The sequence below is a fragment of the Cheilinus undulatus genome, linkage group 17 (genome assembly GCF_018320785.1).
Source record: "Cheilinus undulatus linkage group 17, ASM1832078v1, whole genome shotgun sequence".
In the NCBI taxonomy this organism is placed as follows: domain Eukaryota; kingdom Metazoa; phylum Chordata; class Actinopteri; order Labriformes; family Labridae; genus Cheilinus; species Cheilinus undulatus.
The window spans coordinates 5,586,131-5,608,820 of NC_054881.1; the positions used below are offsets into that span (position 1 = coordinate 5,586,131).

The 22,690-nt window shown below is 41.8% G+C and overlaps 1 protein-coding gene across 1 annotated transcript in view; it reads right to left on the bottom strand.

The window, feature by feature from the left end:
• ttc28 (tetratricopeptide repeat domain 28) overlaps positions 1-22,690 on the bottom strand; it is a 192,892-nt gene that overhangs the window by 158,052 nt on the left and 12,150 nt on the right. Inside the window, exon 2 of the mRNA XM_041810875.1 lies at positions 19,582-19,965. Within this exon, the coding sequence (XP_041666809.1) occupies positions 19,582-19,965 (384 nt within the window). The remainder of the gene's footprint in view (positions 1-19,581; positions 19,966-22,690) is intronic.

A 22,690-nucleotide genomic window follows, 5' to 3' on the forward strand; every position in this document is an offset into this window, starting at 1 on the left:
AGATATAAAATTATTAATCTTAAAGGTAAAAGTCAAAAAGTCAAAGTTATAAGATGTAAAGTTTAAAATATGAACTAAAAAGTCAAAACCGTAATTTTTAGTCATAACTGTGAGATGCAAAATTGTAAATATAGAGAAAACACTCATTTCTTCCCCACGTTCCTGACTTTTATCTAAGTATTTTTACAGTTTACTTTTCTTTTATGACTCAACAAGGATGCTATAAATCATCAAGGAGGATATCAGACCTCATACTGGTGGGCCAGTTCTAATAAAGATGTCATATGATCTGATGGGCCGGGTATAACTGACCACGGGCCAGATTTGGCCCCTGGGCCTTGAGTTTGAAACTCGTGTAGATCAACAACCAGAGCTGATACACAGGTTGTAAAAAGGCAACACTGTAGAGCCCTGCACATTTTTGCACGCAGAATTTCTGACCATCACTGCACTTTTAAGCCAGGGGTTCTCAACGTAGGGGTCGCAAGACACTGACAGGGGTCTCCAGATGCCTAAAAGAAACTAACTTAACAGTGTTTGATTACACTTTGGTCACTTTACACCAATGTTACCAAATTAGATACAAGATACAATACTGGAGTGTTTTCTCAGCAACAGACTTCACAGGCATGTTTTGGGGACCTCTGAGACCAAAATAAACTTGTCTTAAAAGGGTAAAATATGTGACCTTTAATCTTGATGGTGCTTGAGTGAGCGTGTCAAGATTGCCTTCATTTAAACGCACTGTCTGTTATTCTGAAGATTTAACATGGAAGGTCAGGATCAGTGTGGGGATGTGGGCGGGATTTGACACACCTGTCTCAGGTGTGGGTGAGTGTGGACGGCTCACGCTGCAGGAGAGGGCAGTAATGGTGAGAAATCCAGCCGGAGGGGGAGAGACGCAGGGCTCTAGTCTCTATAATAAAGGCATAAAAAGTCCAAAAACCTCTTTAAAAAACTTAAAATGAACATCCCACAGCAAAATAACTGAACATCAGGAAACAAAGCTAAAAGAAAAGACTCCTTCTGCCTTTTAGAACTGATTAAAAAAGTAAAGGAACAAACACAAACCCTCCTCACTACAAAGTAAACCAGCGTATTTTCAAACAGTGTGAGATTTTCTTCGTTGTTAAAGCAGACACATTTACAGACTCGTGTGTTTGGCTCAGACCCGCTGACACGATGCCAGAGCGTCAGACCTGCCAGCTCCAGCAGACATATGTGCCTCCAACTGTCTGTCTGAGCTCCACAAACACTATCAATAACAACAAAAACCATCATCCGGCCTGCATTTGAATCCGTCTTCTTAATGAGTTGAGTGTTGAAGTGTGGCGCGCTCAAGCACGCAGGCGTGCCAGAATTAATGAAGCCAGCACTCAGCACTTTAGCATCAGATAGGGTTAATTCTCTCTGTATGTTCCTGCTTATCTTTAACCCACAAATCACATATTCGTGCTTATAAGTCAAAGTCTTCAAAAGCTGATTTTTAATTTTTTTAAAGTTAGATATGGCGTAACCATGGGGAGAACAATCTGACCGGAATAAGTCATCAAATATGCAGTTTTAATGTGTTCACGTCTGCAGAGACTGAGTTCAGCTCTTTCTCATCACATGCACTGATTACACAGAATACACCACATTACAGCTCCTGTATTTATTTAACATCAGCTTTACATGATATACATATCAAACTTGAATTTCATGACAACCCTAACATCATCATATGAAAGCTGTGAATCCCTGAAGTGTTACACAGAGACTTCATGCCTGGTTTCCTCATCGATCTCCTGTTAATTGCTCTAGAACAATCTGCTATCAAAGGTGTAAACGTCTCTGACACATTCTCACCTCTGTCTCACCTTTGTTACTGTTAAATCCACAGAAAAAAGAAGGCGAGGTGTGTTATGTTACACTGTATTAATATCACAATAGTAGAGCTAAACTGGAAACAACTGTGTGTAAAAAGTCATGGCCCCCTAAACCTACCTGGTACCCTTGGCGGCAACAGCTGCGAGCAAGCATTCGCCATGACTCTTCCACATCACTGTCATCACCACATTGGAGGGTTTTCCAGCATGTTTAAGGTCATGCCACAACATCTCAATCAGATTTGAGTCTGGACTTTGACTAGACCCATTTCTAAACCTTAATTTTGTTTATGAGCCATTCAGAGGTGGACTTGCTGGTGTGACTAGGATCATTGTCTTGCAGCATAACCCAAGTTTGCTTGACTTTAAGGTCATGAACTGATGACTGGACACTCTCCTTCAGGTCCCGTCCAGGTCCTGAAGCACAAAAGCAGTCCTAGACCATCACACTACCACCTCCCTTGTTTGACTGTTGCAATGTTCTTTTTGATGAAATGCTGTGCTAGTTATACTCCAGATGCAACAGGATGCACACCTTCCAAAAAGTTTAACTTTTGTCTGACCAGTCTACAGAATATTCTCCCAAAAGTCATGAGGATCATCAGGATGTTTTTTACAAATATGAGATGACCCTTTGTGTTCTTTTTGGTCTGGAGTGATTTTGGCTGGGCCTGAACGATATATCGTGTAAAGGGCTGCAGGTCTTTAGATGTTCTGGATTCTTTTGGGACCTCCTGGGGGAGTTGTCGATGCGCTCTTGGAGTAATTTTGGTAGGCTGGCCACTCCTGGAAAGGTTTATCATTTGTCCAAGTTTTCCCCATTTGTGGATAATGGCTCTCAAAGTGTTTTTGTTGGAGTCCCAAAGCATTTGAAATGGCTTGCCACGCATCAGAAGGTTCATGACTGCTCCAAGTCTTTCCCATTTGTGGATAACAGCTCTCACCATGGGTCACTGGAATCCCACAGCCTTTGAAATGGCTGGCCACTCCTGGGAAGGTTCAACAGTGTTCCAAGTTTTGTTTTATTTATGGCTAACAGCTCTCAAAGTGTTTTTGTTTGAGTCCCAAAGCCTTAAAGATGGCTAGCAATTCCTGGGAAGGTTCACCACTGTACCAAGTTTTCCCCATTTGTGCATAATGGCTCTCAAAGGGTTTTTGTTGGAGTCCAAAAGACTTAGACATGGCTGGCCATTCCTGGGAAGGTTTACCACTGTTACAAGTTTTCCCCATGTGTGGATAATGGCTCTCACCTTGGTTTGCTGGAGCCCTAAAGCCTTAGAAATGTCTCTGTAACCTTTTCCAGACTGATGGATGTCAGCGACTTTCTCATCTGTTCTGGACTTTCTTTAGATGGTGCCATGGTGTGATGCTGGTTGAGATCTTTCAGCCTGCATTACTTTCTCAGACAGGTTCTGTTTCATGGTTTAACAAGGGGGGCATTACTATTTTTGAAAGGGCCAGGTAGGTTTGGATGGCTTTTCCCCTTAACACATTAACTCATTATATAAAATCTTCATTTTGATTTTACTCAGGTTATCTTTGTTAATATTAAAATTTGTTTGATGATCTGAAAATTTGAAGTGTGAAAAATTTGCCCATGAATTATGATAATTATAAAGAGATACTTAAAAAGGACAAGGTGAACTAATCATTCTAGTAAAGAGCACATGTTATCAGCGACTAACTTAGACATTAACAATGCTTTTCCAAACACATTCCTCTGGTTAATCACGTCTGATGATCTCTTCATCAGTCTGAATGATCTCCGTCCTGATTAAAGTGTTGTTGTGAAGAACCGTCCTTCCTGAATCACATCTTTATTTCATCACAATGAGATAAAGGTTTTAGTTGATGACTAAGGAGCTGGTTGGACTGATCTGATTCATGCTGCTGTTTGATTATTTGAAGTGTTCCTCATAAAAAAGGAGGCCATCAGCCCGGATGTGAACCGTGCTCGTGTTACACACTAACATCTAATTCTCTTTGAAGCTCAAACTCGACCGTGCCCGCCTCCACAGACTTCACAGGAGCCCCAAATCTGTGATTGTTCATTAACCTCAACCTTTGGTCTGGAAATAGAAACCTACACCCCGTTATTAGTGAGTCACTCTCTCTGCTGTTTTTCTCTCCTCTCTGCTTTCTGTTTTTCTTTTTCTGCTCCATTAATCTGAAGCTGCTCGGGTACAAACACGAGAGGGAACCAGGAGAACCGAGAGGATGCTGACAGGAGGGTATGGAGTGACGGTCAGAGCAGTCAAGAGGGGCCAAAAGAGCCAAGAAAAGCACGGTTTAAGGGCGGTTTTCATATTCATTTCCATCTACCTGTTAATCACTGAATTAAGGTGTTTTGATCAGAGTCGTTACCACAGGTGTATAAAATCAAACACCTGGCCATGCAGGATCTATTTGCAAACATTTGTGATATTAAATGGGACATTCTGCAGAGCTCAGCACTGCAAGCATGGTACTGTGATGGATGCCACTTTTGCAATAAGGCTGTTTATGAAAAATCAACTTTAAGTGATAATATTAGAAAGTGGAAGCGTTTAGGAACAACAGCAACTCAGGCACATAGCGCAAAACCATGTAAAACTTAAAGAACGGGTCAATGGCTGCTAAGGTGCTAAAAGCCACCAACACTCCGCTGATTCCATAGCTGAAGAGTTCTGAACTGCCACTAGCATTGCATTGATTGTGGAGCAGTGGAAAGGTGTTCTGTGGAGTGGCCAATCACGCTACTCTGTTTGGCAATCACATGGGTGAGTCTAGGTTTTGTGGAGAACGTTACCTGCCTGACTGTGAAGTTTGGTGGAGGATGGATAAAGGTCTGGGGCTGTTTTTCAGGGTTTGGTTTAAGCCCTTATCTCTAGTGAAGGCCAATCTTAATGCTTCAGCATACCAAGACATTTTGGACAATGCTATGCTTCCAACTTTGTGGCAACATTTTAGGAAAGACCCTTTTCTATTCCAACATGACTGTACCCCAGTGCACAAAGCCAGGACTATAAAGACGTGGTTTGATGAGTGCAGTGTGGAGGAACTTGGTTGGCTGGCACAGAGCCCTGAAAACAAGAAAGCATAATGTCTCCAGTCCTGGATATCGCCAGCCCGGCCAGGTCAGGCCAGATATGGAAGCATATGCCAGTTCTGCACTTCATCACATCAACCATAGTCCTTTACTGCTGGGTCGTCCTCGTGGCCATCCTCCAAGCCCATGCCCCATCTCTCCAGGTACTGTCCAAGCTGCCCCCTGCATCTGGACCAGCCCATCTGTTCCTGAGCACCAAGTATGCGCTGAACTGGATCAGGTCTGGGGATGCCCTACAGGTGCCTGTAAAAGTGCAGCTGACCCTTCCCATTCTGGCTCTCCTGAGCACGAGTGCATTAGACACATGGTCTTGCCAATGATACCCAAAGATTCTCCGAAGAGAAGTTGTCACAAAGGGGTAGGGTTGGGTATTGTTTGGGTTTTTTCTGATACTGGTGCTAAATCAATACTTTTTATAAGGTGCCGGTAGTGTTGTACTCAAGACCACACTATCCGAGACCAAGACTTGCCCGAGACCAGAGTGCACTGAGATCGAGACAAGACCAAGTGTGAGACATGCCAAGACAGAAACAAGACCAAGACAATAAAAATCAATTAAAAAAAAAACATGATAACGTTGAACAGTTTCTAGTTTTGTTTTTAAAAAATTTGACGGATCAAAACAAGTTTTTTATCTGTTAAGGATTGTTGTTTTAGCAAGTGCTTCTCCTTATTATCACATTAATGAAGTCGAAGAATAGCAGATCATACTGGTCTCAACCAATCTTGATGGAAAATCCCAAGTCTGTCCAGTCTGAGACAGAGGCAAGACAGAGTAAAAATGCTCTCGAGTCCGAGACAAGACCAAGACATTCAAAATGTGGTCTTTAGACCGGTCTCAAGACCAAGACTATTCTTTAGTACTACAACAATAGGTGCTGGTGCCTAAAAGGTGCCCGAACTGATACTTTTGACAGTCAGCAGGAGAATCAAAGCTGTCTGGGACTCATAGATGATTTGCAGAAATATCTTGGTGCCAGTTGAACATGGGGTAAGAGAAGGAACCTGGAGTAACTTGCCACTTAATCACACAAATTCCATAACATATCTCTTACCTTTCATTAGGGTGGTAGGGTGTCAAAATTAAGTATCGATATCTGTGCTGTAATTTGGTCCGCTAGGTATCGGATGTGCTGGTACCGGTCCCTACAAAGGAGTACAGTGGTGACCTCTAGCCATCAGTCTGGCTTCTAGGCCTCACAATAGTATAGTAAGACCAGAAGGGCCTAAAGACTCTGACTGAAGTCCACATGCTCTAGGGCAGGGGTTCTCAACCTTTTCAGCTTGCAACCCCAAAAATAAAGGTGTCAGAGACCGAGGACCCCCACTGTACCTGAAGGTGGCTGAACACAGCCATGCACATTCAAGAATAATCATGTGGAGACAAGGCTGTGGCCCAGCCAAACTGGGGGGGTGCAAAATCATGGTCCATTGTAAAGTTAAGCTGTGGTATTTTATATTTAACCTGAATCATAACCACGCTTATCAAAGAAACAAATATGTGAGTAGCCCTTTTAAGATGTTAATCCTGTTGTTTTAATGTATTTTAACAGAATTAACAGAATTAAAATACATTAAAAATAGCTAAAATGGGTTCATGATGGCCAACAATGCTGGGAAAGGTAGGGAAATTGGAGTTTAAAAGTAGCAGAAATGGGTTAGAAATACCAGAAATTGGATGAAAGTGGCAAAAAATAACCAAAATTGTCAAAAATGGGTCAAAGTGGCAAAAACTGGCATATTAAGTGATAAAGGGGATTAAAAAGCAGCTGAAATGGTGTTAAAGTAGCAAAAATAGGTGGAAATTTGGTGAAATGGGATGAAAAATTGATATAAACTGGCAAAAATGGGCATATTAAATTGTAAAAGGTGGCATTAGAAGTGATAAAGAGGGGTTACTAGTGGCATAATGGGTCAACAGAGCCAGTCATCGGGAGAAAGTGGCAGGATTTGGTTTGGAAGTGGCAAAAACAGATAAAAATGTGGTGGAAAGGGTTTAAAACTGATAAAAAATTAATTTTAGGTGGCAAAAATGTGTCAAAGTTCGCAAAATTGGTGGGAAATTCGTGATGAGAATTAGTTGAAATCTGGCAAAACTGGTGTAAAGTGGCAACAATGTAAATTAAAATATATATATATATTTTAATGCACACTGAGACCCCCTCTCAGTGTTTCGCGACCCCCAGTGGGGTCCCGTCCCCAACGTTGAGAACCACCAATCTAGGGCATGATACCGGGACCACCACACTGTCTCGCTCAGTGAACCCATCGCCCGTGTGCAAGTCCAAGTCTGCGGGAGGGCTTAGCGTTGCAGTCAGCAGATCGATGGATTAAGCTGCCAAGGTAGGTGAACTGCCTTGAGTTTATACCTCCATGCATAAACACTGAAGTAGAAGGAAACTCCACAAGACATGTTGATATGCTTATTTCTTTCTTTTAGCACCCTGTCACTGTTCACACCCACAGATCACAGCACTGTATTAAAATAGCATTTTTCACACTCTTCTAGGATCAGTAATAGTTTATATCATATTTAGATATGACAGCCAAACGTTCAGAGTAAGAACGAGGTATTATCGAGGTGATGATAATGTTTTGGTCAGTTGCTGTGAATAGGAGGTTTGGTTTTAGACACATGGAGCTGAAACAAAAGTCTTTATGCACTGACATTCATTTTCCCACATCCAAACTCTGGAAAACAGTCACAGCACTCTTCCAGTCACCCTTTCATTATCTCCCTCCGCCGTTATCTCTCTCCCTCCTCTGCAATTCTCTTTGCACAGACAGCCGAGGCACCCGGCTGTGAGCGGCGAGATGAGCGCAGACGGAGGGAGCATAAAGAGCGAGTTAAAAAAAAAAAAAGATTCCAGCAGCTCCGGACGGCTGCTGAGACAGCAGAGTTTGAGCTGTGTCTGGCTGTGTGTGAGCTGATGTCTAACAGCATTATACAAACCATCCAGTTAGAGCGTATCTCCTCGATTAACAGCAGACGATTAGGCCCTGGTGCACTTCTAGACAAAATCAGAACTCATTACTCTCTGCAGGAGACGAGGAGTGGAAGACTGAGTGTGGGAGACAGAGCAGGCAGAAGGATATCACTGTTGATGTGCATGTCAGCAAACATGTTCACTTCATCTGCTGCTAAAAAGAAAGCACTTAAAGACTGATAGGTGGTGTTTAACTCCTTTTAAAACGCTAATTTCTGTCTCTGAAACAGTGGAAGGGCATATCATCCAGATTATGTTGGTTGTGCATGTGTGAAAGCTGCACAGCCTCATGTGGCGAGGGTTATAAGAGAGCTGCTGACAAGCTGGGACAGAAGGAAAGTTGTATTTAAGCGTCCTTTGAGTGGCCATGCACTTTCAGAACAGCAGTGGCACCCTCTAGTGGTGGCTGCAGGAATTTCACTTCATCATTTTACCCTTAGTGTCTGGGAAATTTGAATTAGTTAGGAATATTTTGCTCTAAGGTTTCCTGGACACAAGTATCTAGTATCAAGTTTTGCAGGAAAAATGAATCTGAATATTTGTTTTAACATTAAAGGCATTAACATAGGCGGTTTTACCATGAAGCAAAGGTAGGCAATAGCCTGGGGCCTTAAACTCCAAAGGGGCCTCTGATAGTCATTACAGATGTGCATCAGATATGAGGTATATGACTAACATTATTTTAATGTGCATTTAATGTAAAAAAAAAAAAAAAAAAGGAGCCAAGAGGGAAAAAAAGCGAGTACCTGTAGACCTTGATCATAGCAGCAAGGTCCAGGCCTCTCAAAAGTATGAAAAATGTCTTCATATTAAGTTAATTATAGCTAGATACTCATAAGCATCTTGAAGCAATGCATTGGTGGAGTACTGCGAAGTAAAATGGCTGCAATAAAAGAAGAGGTCTGACTTTGTGACAAAAGAATGAAAGGTGATCCAAAAACAAGCATATATTTTTATTTTTCTAAGTTCCTCCTACAGACATATGAAAACATAACAGTGTGCTGGGATAGTAACTGTTGACTGTTCACAGGCTTTTCCACAGACACATCTGTGGCCTCAGCAGGACACAGAGGAGACGATTTACCTCTGGTCCCTAATATCAGAGAAAATATGCAGTAGTGTGTGGCAACGGTTTACTTGCTTCATACTTGTCCTTACACAAATAAACATAACGTAAATAAATAAAATCTGGCAAAGTGCTCTTTGGGGGTCCACTGGGAGGCAACTGGACAGAACAAGATAAAGTGCCCTCTAGATTGCCCTTCCAGCTAACAGAACATGATAGTGCCCTCTAGATGGCCGTTCTAATGGATAAAACAAGACAAAGTACCCTCCTGAGTGTCGCTCTAGTATACAAAAGAAAATAAAATACCCTCTAGATTGCCCTTCCAATGGATAAAACGTAATAAAGTGCTCTCTAGACTGCCCTTCCAGTAGACACAATATGATAAAGTGCCCACTAGATTGCCCTTCAAATGGATAAAACAAGACAATGTGCCCTCTAGATTGCCCTTCCAGTGGACACAACATTAAGTGTCAAATAGGTTGCCCTTAAAATTGACAAAACATGATAAAGTGCCCTCTAGATGGCCATTTCAGTGGATAAAACGTGATAAAATGCCCTCTAGATTGCTTGATAAAATGCCCTCTAGATTGCCCTTCGAATGGATAAAACGTGATAAAGTGCTCTCTAGACTGCCCTTCCAGTAGACACAATATGATAAAGTGCCCGCTAGATTGCCCTTCAAATGGATCAGACAAGAAAAAGTGCCCTCTAGACTGACCTTACAATGGATAAAACGTGATGAAGTGCTCTCTAGATTGCCCTTCCAGTAGACACAATATGATAAAGTGCCCACTAGATTGCCCTTCAAATGGATAAAACAAGACAATCTGCCCTCTAGATTGCCCTTCCAGTGGACACAACATGAAGTGTCCACTAGGTTGCCCTTAAAATTGACAAAACATGATAAAGTGCCCTCTAGATTGCCCTTCTAATGGATCAAACAAGATAAAGTGCCCTCTAGGTGGCCATTTCAGTGGATAAAACGTGATAAAATGCCCTCTAGATTGCTGGATAAAATGCCCTCTAGATTGCCCTTCCAATGGATAAAACGTGATAAAGTGCTCTCTAGACTGCCCTTCCAGTAGACACAATATGATAAAGTGCCCGCTAGATTGCCCTTCAAATGGATCAGACAAGAAAAAGTGCCCTCTAGATTGACCTTCCAATGGATAAAACGTGATAAAGTGCCCTCTAGATTGCCGGATAAAATGCCCTCTAGATTGCCCTTCCAATGGATAAAACGTGATAAAGTGCTCTCTAGACTACCCTTCCAGTAGACACAATATGATAAAGTGCCCGCTAGATTGCCCTTCAAATGGACAAAACGTGATAAAGTGCTCTCTAGACTGCCCTTCCAGTAGACACAATATGATAAAGTGCCCGCTAGATTGCCCTTCAAATGGACAAAACGTGATAAAGTGCTCTCTAGACTGCCCTTCCAGTAGACACAATATGATAAAGTGCCCGCTAGATTGCCGGATAAAATGCCCTCTAGATTGCCCTTCCAATGGATAAAACGTGATAAAGTGCTCTCTAGGCTGCCCTTCCAGTAGACACAATATGATAAAGTGCCCGCTAGATTGCCCTTCAAATGGATCAGACAAGAAAAAGTGCTCTCTAGACTGACCTTCCTGTAGTCAAAACATGATAAAGGGCCCACTAGCTTGCTCTTCCAATAGACAAAACAAGATAAAGTGCCTTCTGAATTGCCCTTCCATTAGGCACAACATGATGAAGTGCCCTCTAGGGTCTCCTTCCAAGGGGCACAGTTTGGAAATGTGTTTCAAAGAATGCCCCTGCATGGGTCAAAACATCCCCAAAACATAGTTAAATGCTCTCTAGGATGCCCTTTCAATGAAAAAATAAGGGTACAGTGCCCTCTATGAGAAAAACCACGATAAAGGACTCTTTCAATGGATAAAGCATGGTAAAGAGGCATTTATTATGCCCTTATAGCAGAAAAAAAAGGTGGTGAAATGCCATGTAAGAGGACACGTGTTGATAAAGGGCCCTTTAGGGTGCTTTTCGAGTGGACAAAACCTAAAACACAACCATCAAATATCCAGAGTCCACCACTGCACAGATGTTTGGATCGGTAAGCCTGAGGGAGAAAGTAGCCAGCAATAAGGGTCTGAAAGTATCAAACTTTAAATTCATGTATTGTGACATCACTTGCAAAAAAAAGCAAAGATACTGTAAATGATGGCCAAAATGATTATCATTGAAAAAAAAAAGCTTTAAACATAATTAAAGGAAAGTTCTGTGTAAAAATAAATGTTGTTGAATTGTTTTAAAGCTGTGACAGAACATAGAAAGTTTTTATTCATTCCCATGTGTGGATGAGACCCATAATTTGCCTGAATCAAGTTAAATCAAACCCAAACTGTTAGTTTGAGCTCACACCTTTAAAGTAAGTCACGGAGCAGACTCTTTAGTGGACCAGGCTTTAAACCCTGTGGGTGTCAGTCAGCTTTCTAAACTCTTTCTGTGGAGTTTTCTGGAATCAGATCATCAGCGAGCGTTAAACTCGCTCTCTGCTCTGAAGTTCGTCCAACCAGATGGCAGCCAGCTCCGCCTGTTTACCCAGAAGCCCTCTGGGCCGGCCCCGCTCCGCTCAGGCTTCCCCTGTCATTAAGAAACTTCTCTCTAACCGCACGCTGCAAAAATATGACCGACATACGCTCAGAGGAAGCTCAGAGTGGTGTTAGTGTGAGAAGGGACCTTAAATAATCCTGCTCAGGAAGGTTTCCCCACATGACGGAGTTTAAAGGATATCAGAACCTGATCTGAGAGACGCTGAAGATTCAATTTCTGCTGTTCGGGGAGTTTAGAGTCGCGTGATGTGCTGCTCTTGGTGTGTTTGTCTGCATCTTAAACTCTGTCATGGAGACCAGAGTCTGGGTCAGAAGGGTAATCCAGGACCGGGTGCAGACCATGTGAGGAGAGGGATGGAGTCAGTCTGCAGGATGCAGGGAGCATGCTCCACTTTAGAAGCTTTATAGAGAAGAAGTTACTGTGTTTGTGTTAGCATGGTCATGTTACTAGAAGTCTGCAGCATGCAGGATGCAGGGAGCATGCTCCACTTTAGTCACTTTACAGAGAATTTAATGCTTCTGTATTAAGATCCTCTACTCTGAGTTTGAACTTTTACCCACCTGTAGGCGACACAAAGTCCCCAAATGCAAACTGTATCAGTTTAAAAAACTTGTTCGTGCCCCCCTTGATTAAAATTCTGAATAATCTTTCTTGAGGCTGGAGGGTTTGTGCAATATCTTAATGGTGTTTTCTCCTCTACCTTTAAATATTTTATCTTGGGGCGCAGGTGGTCGAGTGGTTTAAGGCGCGTCCCATGTACGCAGGCAGCCCAGATTCAAATCTGGCCTGTGGTCCTTTCCTGCACGTCTCTCCCCATCTCACTTGTCTCTGTTTCCAATTCTATCTACTGTCCACCTCTACCATTAAAAGCCCGAAAATACATCTTTAAAAAATATATAAATATTAACGATGTTACTCGATTAAAAAAATATATCAAGTTAATCACATCACTCTGCTGTGATTAATCATGATTGCGTTATTATTTTTTAACTCGTTAAGGTTTCAAGATTAATCACAAGCGTTAATGTGGTAATGTTAATAGCCCTAATAAATACGTATATATTTATATTTTTCCCTCATTGTGAGTTGACTTTACGGCATTACTGCTTTTTAAAATATATACAGTACATATTTCTATCCTATCTTGTGCAATAAGGGTACATGCTTCTTTGTTGGTATGAGCTAATCCATGTTCTTGTGGATCTTGTGTATATTGAGGGATTGTTGTGCCTTTTTGTTCTAATTTATTATCATGATTATTGTGATGGCAGCTAAATGAGTGCAGCACTTGGAGTCCAAGACAAATTCCCCTAATGGGACAATCAAATGTATCATATCGTATCATCATATCGCATTGTTGTATCATATTGTATCGAATTGTATCGTATTGTATCATATTGTATCCTATTGTATTGTATCAAATACTGTATCAAATCCTCCTATCATATCATCATATAGTATCGTATTGCAACATAGTATCGTTGTATCATATTATCTCGTATCATATCATCTCATCATATTGTATTATCTCGTAGCGCATCTTAACGTATCGTCTCATATCATTTTGTATCAGCTTATCATATCATACCGTATGGTTGTGTAGTATCCTATCATTAGTATCGTATCATTGCATTGTATTATCTTATATCATATCGTATCATCGAATCCTATTATATCAAATCGTATCGTCGTATCATAACTCATCAACGTATCATATCGTATCACATCGTCGTATTGCATCATATTGTATCATATGGTAAGGTCGTATTGTATTATATCGTATCATCATATCATATCGTTTAGACGTATCATATCCTATCGTATTGTACTGTACAATATCATATTGTTGTACTGTATCGTGTCATATGGTATCATCATATTGTATCGTATCATATCGTATTGTCATATCATATTGTATTGTCTAGTATCATATATCATACCATATTGTTGTATTGTATCGTATCATATCATTATATCGCATCGTATCATATGGAATCCCATGATATCACATGATATCGTCATATCGTATCATATCATATCATCATATCATTTTGTATTGTCTTGTATCATATCGTATTGTCGTATACATCACATCAACGTATTGTATTGTCGTATCATGTCATCATTTTATATCGCGTATCATATTGCAACACACTTCTGTAACTTTACTGAGAAGAAGTTATTGTGATCGGTTAGAACTGTTATCATACCATAAGTCTGCAGCATGCTGGGACTTTGCTACACTTTAGTCCTGCCCTCTCTAAATACCTATAATTACCTTTTAAACAAGGGCTGTCCAATAGTATGCAAGTATCCAGACTGTTGGTAGCTGTATTTTCTGCAAATCAAACCTCCAAATCTTAAAGGCTCTTCCAAGAAACTGTTTAATGCGGGGGCCTTTTTACTCTTCAACTGTTGCTATAACTCTGAAAATGAAATCTGCTTCGAAAGTTTAATGTTTAAGTTTAATTTTGGACTCTTGGGCGACCAAAAAAACAATCTTAAGATGAAAAGGTGCAGGAAAAGAGATGATAAAATAAATTAAAGATGGTTCAGGTGAATGAAAAAACGGTCATCTGACTGTCTCTCAATAGAATCCCCGTCTCGTTTGAGTTTATTTATCCTAAATTTGATTATCAGTGAAGGCAGACATCCTCCGTTTCTGGGACACGAGACAACCAAACACAAATCTTTATCTCTGAGAGCAAAAATCTACAGCAGCCTGTGAGGAGGAGCACAAGTTTCCCAGACCGCTATCACAAGCTGAATGATCTGAATACATGCACCTGTATGAGCGGCTTAAAGGCCTTTTATGACACCAAACAAGTTCACAAAAACACATGAGGTGCAACTGTGCAGCAAACATTCAAACACAAAACAGAGAGAGAAACACTCACAGTAAAAAGAAGTCGTCTTTACACTCCTGCTGCAGTTTACTTCACTGATGTGACTTCATTTGAATCACAAAGAGACAAAAGAGTTTCTCAAAGCTGACGACTGAATGCACAGAGGAGAAGAATGATAGAGCTGCGTGAAAACGACAAGAAAACAACATTAAAATGCAAAGAAGTTTTGTGATTCTGCACCGTGCTGTTATCCTGATAAGCACACAAACACGGGCGACTTTCTGACCAGCTACACCCTCTGTTCCCATGACTGAGTCGACTTTATTTGAGTGGGATACAGTGAGCGTCTGTGAGCCTGTTGAGCCAACAGAAAGGTGGACGGGGGGCCGACAGTGGGAGAAACTGCAGGAGGCGAAAACAGAGAAGAAGAAAAGACAAGGTGACGGCAGAAAGAGAGAAGTGAAGCAGAAGTAAATGTCGCGCCCAGAAAGACTCGCTCGTATTGGTACTTCATTAGTCCTGACCTTGTCTTTGACCCACAGCGAATGCAGCGGCGAGCCCTGTGCTATGACACCGCCACCGCACAAATACACACTTGTAAACGCACACACGAAGGAATGCAGCTTCTGTTATTGTCTTTAAGTGACAAACTCGAGCCAAGGCCTGGCCAGAGTCTGAAAAACAAAATAACAGCCGTGCAAAGCTCCCTCTCTCTCTCTGTCGCTTACACACACACAAACACACACATATAAATACACACCCAAACAGCACTTCCGTCCATTCTCTCGCACAGAGAGAGGAAGTGGAGTGGAGTCCAGACAGAGGCCGCCTGGCAGGCCCGGTCTGCTGCCTGCTTCCTCTGAACGCCTTTAAAAGACTCAGAGAGCTCCTCATCACTCACTTCATTCAGCGTTTGCTCTGTTTGGAGACTCAAAGAGCTGCTCTAAGGGTTCACAAGGACTTAATGAAGATTGAGCTTTTTGTTTCAGTGGTTAAAGTGCTGGACATGGGAAAAACACATTTGAATCCATGCATCACTTAAAATTCAATCTTAGAGGGTGTTAACTGTAAGAAAACAACCTTCACTAGCAGTAAGGGCTCAACTTTGACCCTTACCACTTCATTTGAGTGCCTTCTTGCCCCTTACAAGTGGGACAGCCCTTTACATTTCACCTGACACGTGAGCAGTGGCGGTCGGCAGTGTTTACATAACCAGAGGTGACGACAACACCAAAAATTTCTGAGTGATTTTAAAATGTTTGATCAAAATCGAAAGGACCACAATGCATCAAAACAACATTCAAGTATAGTATTGGACTGTTGGGGTGTAGTTCAAATTCTGCATGTTTGCAATGCATTCTGGGAGAGTTCCCATTACTCAGTCTGGAGTTACAGTCGCTTTAAAGGGCAATTTAGCCCAAATACTTCACCCTAACACTCCCCTCCAGCAACAGTCGGGACATCTTCCCTAGACGTGAACATGCAGGTAGGTAGGGCTAAGTGTTTGGGTTAAGCACTATTTGCACCAAGGTATACATATTAAAGGTGTGAGCATTAACATCCTGAGACCTGAGCTTTTGTCACCTCCGCCAAGGAGGTTATGTGATCGGGTGGGTTTGTTCATTTGTTCGTTTGTTAGTTTGTTAGCAACATAGCTCAAAAAGTTATGGACGGATTTTGATGAAATTTTCAGAAAAATGTCAGAAATGGCATAAGGAAGAACTGATTAGATTTTGGGACTGATCTGGATCACCGTCTGGGTACAGGAATTTTTTAAAGGATTCTTTACTACTGGGAGATAGGGCTAATGGCGGAGGTCTGCGCTGTTAGCACTTTACAATGTTACAATGTTACAATGTCATTTAGCAGACGCTTTTCTCCAAAGCGACGTACATTTGAGAGCAAGAACAACACAAGCAATGATCTAGACAAGAAGAAACAACATCAGTAAGTGCCATCAAGTGCTTCAGGTTCAATTGGACGCAAGTGCTGCCGTGTAGAGTTTAAGGCAGAGTACCTAAAATATACGTTGTTTATGTACTTTGTACTTTACACCAGGAGATGGCGGACATGAGTAACTTCAATCCCAGCAGCACTTTGGGTGTGTTTCTATTCAACGTTTTGGAGTTTATGGAGTTTGAAAGACGCACGCCCGGTCGAGGAGACGAGTGGAAGTGTAACAGAGGGAAAGACCGCAAATTGTAGCGAGAATACTCACAATGCTGGGAGGAATAGAGGAATATTCACCCTCTGCCATGACTTCCAGTCGTCCAGTGAGACCATGGTTGAGACTGTCAGTGCATCTGTTGGCAGGGGCAGGCAGTGCTTCCGCCATGACAGTCCACACATAGCGAAACCAATGCTTGCGGAGGGAGTAATTGCCGAAATAGATTTTGGGAGTGATCCGGATCACCGTCTGGATCCAGGAATGTTCATAAAGGATTCTTCACTATTGGGAGATAGGGCTAATGGCGAAGGTCTGCGCTCTCTGCTTTTCTAGTTTGAAATGCATTTTTAGTTTCTCCCACTTTTTTGGGGCGGATAATCTGGACCTAACGTTAAAAGCTCAGCCTTGTCTTTGAACTGGAATTAATTTTGATCCAAAATGAAGTTCAATATCAATAAAAAATCCCTAAAATTTCAAAGAAAGAGCCTAAAATTTATGTTAAAAATTCTTAGACATATTTTGAATTTTCTTTATAAAAAGGTCCTTCAAAAAATCTCCAAATGTTTTAATTAAACTTTTTCATGGAGCCTAAATAAAAAAAAAAAGACTGAATAAATTCTACTTAAGTTTTTTTAAGTTCCTCCACAAATGCCAACAAATTCCCTGAAAATCCCATTTAGTTCTAGAAATAACGCTGTCAAATTCCCAAAATTAAAGAAATAATTTCCCAAGTTTCTGTGAGCACACCTAAAAATTTTGAAGAGAATTTTCCCCAAAGAACTGAAACAAAAATTCCCCCAAATTACAAAACATTTCCCAAATTTAAAAAACAAACATAAAAACCCAAATACTTCCATTCCAATACTCATTGCAAAAGCACTTCCCATGAAACTCTCAGAAATACACAAACATCCCAAATTTTACATGAAAATACTTAAAACTCTGATAGCAAGTTCTCCCAGTATTTCTAGTGAATTAACTTTAACTTGAAGGGACAGTCCAAACAATTTTCTAAAAAAACTCTAAAGGTAGAAATTTTACCATTTAGTAGGAAAGACAGGATGTAATGTCATCACATGTGCTTACAGGGTCTTAGGAGGTTAACACATTAATTGCAATACATTAACCCTTCGAGCCCTAAGCAAGATTTTCCTATTTTTACGTCCCCCTGATTTTTTTTTTTTAAGATTTATTTTTGGGCCTTTTCACACCTTTATTTGATAGATGAAGGACAGTGGATAGACTCGGAAACAGGGAAGAGAGTGGGGAGAGACTTGGTAAAGGGCCTCAGGCCGGATTCGAACCCGGGCCGCCCACGTACATGGGTAGCGCTTTAAACCACTCGACAATCTGCGCTCCCCTCCTGAACTTTTTTTTAATCTAAAAATGCCCCAATACTTTTAGGCACAATCAAGTTACAAACATCTATTTTATTTGCTTACTGCCAGCACATGGGTCTGTATGTCCCAGACTCACTGACTGAGTGACTGAGTGGCGATACTTTCAGAGCTCATAGAGTTGCGCTATGGGTGGGGTTTAGTTGTACTCAAAGCCGTCGCTAATGGCTGCCTCCACTGATGTGATTAGCTAAAGTATAGCTTTAGCATTGTGTCCATTTTACTAGAACTGGACCACATTTCTGTACGGAATAAAAAAAAAAACAACAACCCTAAAGGCTTTTCATGATATAAAAGATGTTTTTGCTCTTCTGCTGACCTGCTTCAGCATGAGTGTGTGACAATTAAGGGGGAAGGGTTAGTTGAACTGTGAGTGGCTGTATACAACAAAGGCTAGTGGACTGATTAGCTCGGACTTAGCCGCAGCAGCAGTTCTGTCAGAACAGGACAATGTGCCTTTATTAAAACAAGGGCTTAGAGAAACACTGAAAGCTTTCTGTCACAGAAAAGATGATTTTGCTCTTCTCCCAGTCTGCTTTGGGATGGGTGTGCAATGGTTACGGGGGGATCTGCTGCCGTATTCAATGTCTGCTGCCACGGTAGCGGATAGCTGGGGGGTAGCTGTAGGAAAGCGGCAGTTTAATTGAAACTAGACCACATTTCTTTTTGGAACAAGAGCAAAGAGGCACACCGAACACTTGTCTTGGTATAGAAGATTTTTTTCCATTGATGCCAAGGCCCAGAGCGGCCTTGGCATCAATTTTATTCACTGAGAAGCTCCACCATTAACAATGTAAGGCAGCAAAAGCCTGTCAGCATGAGTAGAACATGCGAACAGCATCATTTGTTGCTCAGATTGGCCCGTCATAAATGTGACAAACAGAACGTTCCTCCTTTCGAGAATTTTTGGGAAAGTCCTGCCCTTCCCAAACGCTCCCTATGGGAGCATTCCCACATAAATGTGAAATTTATTCATGCAATGGAAAAATGAAATAGTCTATCCATCAGGATCGCTGCCCTGCAGACAGGGCTTTATGTTTCAAACTTTTGGGATCCTTCAATTCTCAACCCACAAATATTAGGGTCAGCACAACTACACACCCCAAAAACCCAACCACTCTGCCAGAACACACAATTCAGTCAGGCATTTCAACAGACATCCCAAATAGTTGCAGTCAGCCATAAACAAGGTTTAAGTCTTGTTTAAATTGAAATTAGACATTCAAAGGAGTAGTGATGTCCTTATTTTACATCACTGTGAGGGCAGAAAGGTACTACAGACTACTGTCCAGCTACTGCCTCACTATGGCAGCTTAACTATAGTGTTTCCAAAACAATAAAGAGCACTGTATTAATAGAATTTGAAAAATCTGATGCACCATTTTTGTGACATAAAGAAGAGAATACTTCAGCGGTTTTCCACCATACATCCTTCTAATCATCCCAAAAAGGACACATCCACCCTTGAGCCATATAAAACCCTTCATCACTCTTAACTGCAGCATCCTCATCATGCTCTCTATAGCAGTGTGTGATAAACTGGGGGGGAAATGGCAGGATCTCTTACCTTGGGCCATTTGGGGTTGATGAGTCGAGCCTTGATGGCGTCGTCCAGTGCCGTGCTGTACTGACCCAGCCTCAGGTAGGCTGCAGAGCGGTTGCTGTACAGGATGCAGTTCTGTGGGTCAGCGGTCAGAGCCTCGGTGTACAGACGTACCGCCAGAGCAAACTCCCCCTGCTGGCAGGCCTGGTTACTGCGACGCACGCGCTCCAGGAACTCCGCTTTACTCAGGACAGGTGGGCCGGGAGGGCTCGGGGGACGGACGGGGGGAGGGCGGTCAGGCTTCTTCAGTTTAGACGATCGAGACGGGATGACTGGAGAGGAAGAGGTGGAGGAGGAGGAGGGAGGAAGGGTGGTCCTGCTGGTGGAGCGAGAGCCAAACAGAGAAAACTGAGGAGAGGAAGAGGAGAGAGACAAGAAATCAGTCATCTGTTGACAGATACAGCTCAAACAAACATTGAATGGGCCATTTTAGAGAATTGTTAAACATTAGAGTAACATTTTCCTTCAAGATCTAAAGACTTAAAAGAGACATTTAAACACCTGGATGCTACAAGTCCACAGTTTCTTTTTACTTTCCATAGACAAAATTGTTGATTATATGTCTAAACAAAAATGAATGGGAGATTTTAATCACAAACGAAAACAGACAAAGGCTGCGGCCCCCTCTTGACCAAAATAATGACTGAAATCAAAATGGAAAATGAGCTTTTTTTAAAAAAATTCACATTTGTTTTACATAAACTTAAGTTAACTGTTTAATCTAAATGCACTGCTTGTTAACAAGCGAGGCAGGCAGCTGTTTGAGGCCCCAGGCCAATAAGGGACCTGAAGGACTGACAAACTTCCAAATTTAAGCAGGGGCTAATAATGTGCAAAATTTGCAATGCCAGAAGGAAACCCCCTTAAAGGGGCCCCATCTGACAGAATGCATTATCCTTGAAAAAAACCTTATTTCCTGTTTGTACAATGTGTTAACCGGGATTTTGATCGGTAGGATGCCTCATGGTAATCCTTCATGCTTTGTGTGGATGCGTCTCAGTGCATCCCTTTACCAGGATTCAATTGGTTTTCAACTGGTGGGTTGGGACCCAAAAGTGGTTTGTGGAGCAGTGGGTCACAAAAAAGTGTAAGCAAAAAGTGTAAGCGAGCTTTTCCATGACAATTTGTTCATTTTTTTTAGATCTCTGTAAAACAATGGAATGGACTTGAGCTTATAGCACCTTTCTGGTAGGGATGTGTGATACTGGATTGTTGCTGATATCAATAAGTTGATATTTTCAACTCATTTTAGCTGATACTGATACTGACACTGGTATAAGCACACCTTTTATTGTAAAAAATATCAAACAGATGGGGACTGTAATGACACTGTATTCAAATACATGTCAATTAAAATGGAGTGACCCTGCTTTTACAGCTAAAGCAGCCTCCTCTCTTCCTGGAAGGCTTTCCACAAGATTTTAGAGTGTTTTGTGGGAATCCGGCACTGATGTTGGACTAGAGGACCAGGCTTGCAATCTCCGTTCAAGTTCATCCGAAAGGTGCTCAATGCGGTTGAGATCATTCAAATTCTTCCACACTGAACTCATTGAACCTTTATCAAACCAAATCAAGTCTTTCTAGTCCTTCTTTGTGCACTGGGGCACAGTCATGTTAGAATTAAAAAGGGCCTTCCCCAAACTGTTGCCATAAGGTTGGGAGCATAGCATTGTCCAGAATGTCTGGAAGCATTAAGATTGGCCTTCACTGGAGAAAAGAGGTCTGGCCCAAACCCTGAACAACAGCCCCATACCATTACCCTCCACCATCAAACTTCACAGCTGGCACAATGCAGTCAGGCAGTTGCTCATCTGACTGCTAAACAGAGCATGAACATGTTTCCACTGCTCCACAATCCAGTGTCAGTGCTTAACATGACTCCATCAGATGCTTGGCATTGGACTTGGTGATGTGGGGATAACTCTTCGGCTATGGAATCAGCAGAGCTTTGGTGACTTTTAGGCACAATGCACCTTAGCAGTCGTTGACCCCGGTCTTCTGCTTTGTGGCTGAGTTGCTGTTGTTCCTAAATGCTTCGACTTTCGAATACCATCACTTACAGTTGACTGGAGAATATCGAGCAGGGATGTCCTGTTGACATGTGACTGTAGGATCAAACCGACTATCTTCTGATTGCAAGACAACCGACTCTACTCTTTCCTTTGTTTCTGAGAGAAATTAAATGTACGTATGCACGTCTTCCTATGTCCTTTGATTGTCTTGCCTCTTGGTTCAGTCATTGTTTTGCTCCACCTCAGGTCCAAACTAAAACATTTTCATAAAAAAGTCGATTTGAGGCAAATCAATGACCCTACACAAATATACTGAATGTTTTAATCAGAAATTTTACAGCTTAAAATGTGAATTTTAGAGTATTTTCTGCATGTTGCCTGCAAAGAGCGCTACAGTAAACGATGATCCAAATAAGAAGAGCCTTTAGCCCATAATGATGCAGTTGTTTAGCTGGAATAAAAAGAAGTTTCTGAAGACAAAAGGAAAAGTTCTTGTGGTCGCAGTTACATAAGCCAAAAACAAAACAAATCATTTGGAGCAGTATTTCGCCCAGTACGGCATCGAGAGCAGCAGCAGCCTCATTTGCATCCTGTGAAACCGTGTTTTCTGGCAAATGGGACACCAGACTGCTGAAGTTTTCTTTCTGCTCAGCTTGAATTCCTCTGAGACGCAGAGCGAACGGAGGAAAGTTAGACGAAGAACCAGTCAGTCGGATGAGGTTTCTGTTCTTCTCATTCTCTCCTGTCACGGCTGCCGTGTAAAACGTGTTCACTGAGGTTAAGTCTGCAGCTTCAACAGAGAAACGCCGCTCCCTCCCTGATCTGGTGTTTCCAAATTTGTCCTTTCACCAGAGCGAACACCAAGGCCGTCATTATCTCTCCCTCCGCTCCCTCTTTTCTCTCTCTGTTACATGCACAAACACACAAACACACGATTGTTCAAAAACACGCTTTAAATACGCAGACTAGAGGGATTCCTGAAACTCTGCAAATACATCACCCAGCAGATTTGAACGAGAGGCGAGGAAAGACACGAAGATGTTTGAAACCGCAGCGCTGAT